General features: G+C 36.4%; 1 protein-coding gene across 3 annotated transcripts in view; it reads right to left on the bottom strand.

Moving 5' to 3' along the window:
* Positions 1-2,375: 2,375 nt before the first annotated feature.
* The window catches only part of LOC100168154 (protein neuralized), a 34,742-nt gene continuing 30,419 nt past the window's right edge, over positions 2,376-6,698 (bottom strand). For all 3 annotated transcript variants that reach the window (XM_008183815.3, XM_001950092.5, XM_008183816.3), the window contains exons 2-6: positions 5,961-6,242; positions 5,561-5,816; positions 4,396-4,841; positions 3,593-4,077; positions 2,376-3,464 (exon numbers count right to left, since the gene is read on the bottom strand). In XM_008183815.3, coding sequence (XP_008182037.1) covers positions 3,285-3,464; positions 3,593-4,077; positions 4,396-4,841; positions 5,561-5,816; positions 5,961-6,242 — 1,649 coding nt within the window. In that variant the 3' untranslated portion in view covers positions 2,376-3,284. The remainder of the gene's footprint in view (positions 3,465-3,592; positions 4,078-4,395; positions 4,842-5,560; positions 5,817-5,960; positions 6,243-6,698) is intronic.

Here is a 6,698-nt window from a genome sequence, read left to right as displayed (position 1 = left end):
TACAAATTCGAAACTGTAACGCGTTATTCTATAGAAATTACTTTTCAAAAGTAATTTCCATTACATTTTCGTTACTTGGAAATAATTCTAATGAAATTACGTAACGCGATACAAGCAAAGTAACGCCGTTACTTTCGTTACGTTACTACCCAACACTGCCTAATACCTACCTCAGTATAGGTATTATAAAAGTATTGAAATATTCGATGTGAACGGTAAAATTAAATTTTATTAACTCTCTGCAGGTAGGTACCAAGGTATATTCATTATATTTATTTTATCGTGTAACGTTGCTTATAATTAAAATATAAAATATAGATAGATGTGCTACCTACCTACCACCGAATATATTAATTGTAAAATATATTACAAGAACTTAAAGTAAACAGTAATGTTGAAAACATAATATATTAATATATATACCACGAGAAACATTTACGTGTGGTACTCACTAGCTCGTTATGTTTATCAAACTTTAAAAACCTAAGAGTTATTATTGCTAAATTATTAATTAATTCAAAGTATATAGTAAGTTGTAATCAGTAAAGGTAGATTGAAAATAATTAGTTAGGATATAGCATATAGGCAGCCCCGAATTGGGGCGGCGGGCTACCGGGCAAAGCCCGATGGGCCACCTGTTTAAGTTCCGATCCAATAACAAGGTATAAGTGGTATAACTCGTAGATACCTTACTAACTTTGTTAACCAGACAACTTATCTGTGTAACGCTTTAAATTTAAAATTGTATAAATATTATTATTCTATACAGGAGTACAGTCTACATAGCTGGTAAAATGTTAATTTAAAATGATTGACACAGTAATATTAGGTACTAAAATTAAACCTTTAATAACATAATATAGCTGATCGACTGATATACAGTGGTACTGGTACCTCCTATCTATCATTCATTTGAAAACAATCTTTTGATTTGTCAATTTGTAATAATAATTCTTACCATTTTTAACGGTTATTTAGATGGCTTGACATCCAATATAATTAATTCATCAAATAGATATGTGCCCACCTATTATAGGAGGAACATATTATTATTATATTATTTTATTAATGTATACATACAATTCTTGATATATTTGCATTTAAGGTACTATACAGTATACCAATTAGGTACTTACCTACCAAAGCTGGGTAGCCAACGAAAAATAATTTCTAAATATAGGCAGGTACCCCGGTACCCCTATTCAAATGTGAATATAGGTAATTAACTTATTTTTTTTCGATAAAAATGTTCAGTATGAATATTTTAGTGTTACTATTTTAGTGATACTCACTCAAAAAAAAAAATACAATGTAAAATATTTTTGATAAATGTCTTATTCCAAGTAGTAGGTACCACCTAAAAGTGTGGTGTCAGCAGTAATAAAAGCATATTTAACACAAACATTTTTTTATTTAATCAATAATGTATTATGTTTGTAGGTGTTACTAAAAAAAAAAAACCCATGTAATATTTTAGCTAAAAACAATAAAATACAATTCTATAAATTAAATTGACATACATTTTACGGTAAAATATTGTTTTTCACAAAATTATAAACTAGGGATCAATAGTAACATAATATTATATTACTATCCCGGCAATAATTGACCTTGATAGTTGTCAACATTGCTGGAATGATATTATGAAATCATTATTTTTTTAATTAACACCAGATATCACATTTACATGATTAAATATTTTAATTAGTTTAATGTATGACAGGTTTAAGTCACAAATAATATTTTAGTGCTGAATAATTATTATTCCTTGACTACTCCCTTTTATGTGATGCTCTAAAAATTCCTACACAACTTGGTTCTCGGACACTGACCTAAATGTTATTACATCTCTGCTTAATGGCTCATTGGAGGCTTCCGACCTTCTATTCAGTATAGATATACGTCTTGTTTCTGCATACTCATACAGAAACCATTGACCATTCCTTCTGTTAGCGTTTAATATCCCATCCCACGCCATTTTCTATAGTATGGCCACAATCAGCATATTATACTGCACAGAATGTTATGCTATGCCAACATTCTTATGAATTTTAATTTTTAACTTAGTTATGTGATCCTAATATATAAATTGTTTTGGATTGATGTATCGCTGTCAAATATATTGCATTGCACATAATACAAGTTCTACCAATGTTTAATAATATGTAAAAAACAAATGACAGCTTAGACGTTAATAAACAAATAATAATAATTAAGTATTGTTTACCAAAATACTTATCACATTGCTAAAAAAATTACAAACCGTCATTTGGTAGCATAACGTTATATTATCTGATTAAATATAAGGAACATAACAAATAACAATAGAAAAAATGAATAAAGAATTGAATAAACTAAAAAAAAACCGCATTTTGTAATAAATATTAACTTTATTTTTTCGGTTTTCACTTGTTGATTAAAAGTGGAAAAGTGGAAATGATTAAAAAAAGTACATTATTACATATTATTCAGAGTTAATTTGGTACAATATTGTTCTGTTAATTGTGATATTTACAATTATCACATTTGTGATGCATAGGTAAACATATTATAAATTATTGTACAATCACTTATGTGGTGTCCATTAAAATATCATGACTATATTATTACATTAAATTATGACTTAGAAAAAATTTAAGTTTAACTTAGCATAATACTACAACAAAGTTTGTGCCTACAATAAATTATTAAAATACATATTTGAAAAAAGAAACCAGCCCTAACTGACTATTGACTAGAACGGCCTGTAATTTTTATCAAAACAATTCACGGAGAATCATTTTCATTTCCCTTACTTAATTTTAATAACCAATATTTTATTAAATATACAGTACAATAATTATGTCTATATAACAATAACAACAATAATAAAACTTAATTTTACAAAAAAAAGCCAGTCTTCCTGGCTTACCATTGTGCACACCTGGTGCTTACACCTAAAATAATTATTGAATAAAATCAGTCATTTTTTTTCTATTTGTTAAAATATGGATTATGTTAATACAATTTATATAAAAAAAACTAATTTGTAAGAATATGAAGTTAAAAAAATGTATGTATATATATATATATAAATGTATTTCAATCAACTGATATAGATGACAAGACGGTCACATAAAAATTAAAAAAAACAGTTGATAACATAATATAATATTAAAAATGACTGATGAAAACTATTTAAATTAGCAATGTTTGGCAATAGTTATTTACAATAATAATAAGTAAAAAAAAAAGTTAACAAAAATGCCCTAGAAGAATAACAGAAAAACCAAGGAAGACACTATTTATTTGTATATCTTAATAACGTCCTTAATGACAGCACGGCAAATTGGACAACGGCCCAAACGGACCCACTGCTTCTTAGCGCATTCGTAGCACATGCAAAGATGACCGCATGTGTACAAAGCACAGTCAACAGCTCTTTCGAAACAAATCGAACATTCTCCTTCGCCGGAAGGTATTTGCTGAGGAAAAAGAAATGTCAATTATTACTCATGTGTTACTCGAATACATAAATTGTGTACTCCACGCCATCATACGGGCACAAAGTAACGTTATTTTATTAATATCATGGCCAGGTCGTTTGTCTTACCTCTGGAAGATGTGGTTGCTGGACAACAACAGGAGCGGCTCTTGGCTGTATCTGTTGGATGGTGACGGACGGTGGTCTAGCAGACATCTGCTGATGCTGCTGCATGCCAGAAGACGCCTGAGATAAAGCCGGCGACGGATGGCACATTTGATTGTTCTGGGCGGCAGGTAAGTTGACGATGAGCACTGTGCCGCCGTTGGCGTCGGTGTTCACTTCTAGGATGTTGGACCGGACCATTGGTTGCTGCGGCGCGTAGCACACGGTCGGCGAAACGGCAGAGACCGTCTCGTAGGAGGTCGACGGTTGCGGTGAGGAGTGGACGATGGCGTTCGGAGAGCAGCCCATGGACGGCCTGGACAACATTTTCGACACGACGATCTGCGTGGTCGTGCCGTATATGTCGAACACGCCCCACAGCGTTTGAGAGTGGTCCACGCACATCAGCACGATTTCCGGGTTTCCGTTTTTGCTGCACAATACTTCGCCTGGAACAAATAAAAACACAAACCGTCAAGTCCTGTTTCCGGAAAACGTGTCATGAGCACTGCGTTTAAATATATTTTATGAGGCGCGGCACTGATGCCAGAACGGCTTCACCCATACACGGGCTATTATATTTTATTTTAATATGACAACGTTCATATTATTATTTAGCCAATATTTATTGGTTTTAAAATATTACATCACAATATCGTCTTTCTTAATATAACAGTTGATTATTGTGAACTATTATAGTCATTCTGCGGCATACAGGGCATGCGCGTCATTAAAATTATAGCTATCCAATGAATATTGTTATGTACCGTTGTTGTTAATGGAGAATATCAGCACGTCGCCGGGTTTGGTGTCTTCCGCGACGTTCCTGCTCATGACCCAGTACTCGCGGCGGTCGACCAGCTGGTTGGGGTCGTCGGGCAGTTCACCGATGCCGATGCTGCTCGGGTCGCAGCACGTGACGCCGAACGACAGGCTGCCCACGTACAGGTGACTGGTCTTTGTGATCTGCACCAGGTATTTCTCGCCGATCTGCAGCGGCTGTTTCGTGAACGTGTACCCCTGGAAGAAGGCCGTCGACAGCCTGGTGCCCACGCACGGCACACCGTCTTTCATGCTGATCATCACGTGCCGGCCCTTGCGCACCAGTCCCAGCGGTTCCACGTTGTCCGCGGATTGGACGCGCGGGGGAGACGGAACTGCTGCCGACGACAAGGTCACGGCGGACATCTGAGAGGAGATTTCCAGTTCATCGCTATAGGAGAAAAACGGAAAAAACGAGTTAATATCGCACCCAAAAGTATTTTATAAATATATTATTGTGAGGTATCGGACGTAACTCAAATATTGATGATGGCAATTAACTGACGGAATAGTCGTCATCCCTATAGTTTATATTATTATACCTACTCCTATGTAGAGAGTACGTAGGTACTATACCTACGTATTTAATTTAATAGAAAAAAAATGTTTTTAAATTATACACTACAGGTCGATAATTATTGTAGTCGAGCAAGCTTGCCTGCAGGATACAATCCCACCCGGGGCAAGATATAAGAATTATATTTACAATCTAATAATAGTTATAGTGATATTGATATTTAAGTGCATGCAATCAAAAATTCCCAGGGGGCGAATGGCCTCTTTTCCCCCTCCCCCCGCGGGCGCCTTTGATGTCGAGTGTATATAGATTTGAAAACGATAGTTCGTATTTTGTACGATGGTATTATTATACACAACTGGCGAGTTCGTTTGACACCCCCTCCAAATTTCAACCTGTTGGATGGCGCCTTTGCGCGTGATGTGTACCTACCACTAAAATATCTAATCGCGATCAGATTATACTGCGAAAGGATTTCAATAGATTTTCGTGTGATGAGGTTTCTGTTGGGTGTGCTTACTTTTTATTCAGTATTATAAAATACCTTATAATATTATAACTTTAGGGCGCGAAATCAGTCTATAAACACGTACCTTCTGGATATCCTGTTGTTGTTCAGCTGCGGACGGCAATCGAGAAACTCGACGATTGTCGAATTGCCGTAAATGTCCAACAGCACCCAGAGAGGCGACCTGGTGTCAATGCCCTGCATGAACACGCCTTTGGACTCGCCGTTGAGGCCGTAGTGCACGTCACCGCCCGCGTCGACGTAGAAAAATAGTAAGCCGTCGTGGACCGCGTGTCGTTCGCTAAGCGCTTTCGCCCAAAATCCTGATTTGCTGGTCAGATCTGGAGGAAGAACGAGAGAAATGGAAAATAAGTAAAAGTATACAAATAGAGCAGATAATAATATTGTGTCTCCTCCATGTGTCTTCAGGGTACATATAATAATATTATAAAAACAAATAGTGGAATATTATATCGATCACTCACCGGGACAAGCGTATTTCGGCACTTTCTTGACGTTCGACGGGTCTTCGCTGGTGAACCCGAACCGGAGTACGCCGCTCCAGTTGTCAGATATCTCCAGGAACTTGATGTACACCTTTTCGTTGATGGCAACCGGCCGACTGCTGAACGCCACTCCTTTGCAAAAGCTGTCCACCCGTCTGGCGACGAACCCGTCCTTGTACAGCCGGACATTTTCGCCATGCACATTATGAAATCTTAATGGCGGCAGGTTAGGATTGACGGCGCCGGTTCCCGATTTCGGAGCTGTAAACGAAAAAAGCAAGACCGTTAGAGACAACGATAAACAACACCGCGCGTATATGTTTGTACAGCAATAATATGTTGTTGTTGTACAGCGCGCTGTAGACTATATTATAAAAGTATGTCATAATTTTAATTAATTTTTTTTTAAATTTCATCTCGGTACGACAAATTCACGAGTACAATAATAATATTGTGGCCCGATATGGGTGTGTGTGTTTGTATGTATGTGTGAGGCCGTGTGGGTATACGAAGCGAGGAATCGTCGAGTTTCTTTCATTCGGCGATTGTCACGGTCGAGTTTCCCACGACGACGACGTACGGTTAATATAAAAATGTGTTTCGTACGTACATATCATAATATTATATATATAGGTATGCCATTACGATTGGTGTGGGACAATGTGAGTGGTTCCCTACACATGGTGACTGCGTATTATATACGTACGATGACCGCGA

Source organism: Acyrthosiphon pisum, chromosome A1 (genome assembly GCF_005508785.2).
Source record: "Acyrthosiphon pisum isolate AL4f chromosome A1, pea_aphid_22Mar2018_4r6ur, whole genome shotgun sequence".
NCBI classification, from domain to species: Eukaryota; Metazoa; Arthropoda; class Insecta; order Hemiptera; family Aphididae; genus Acyrthosiphon; species Acyrthosiphon pisum.
This window is presented reverse-complemented; position numbering and strand designations above follow the sequence as displayed.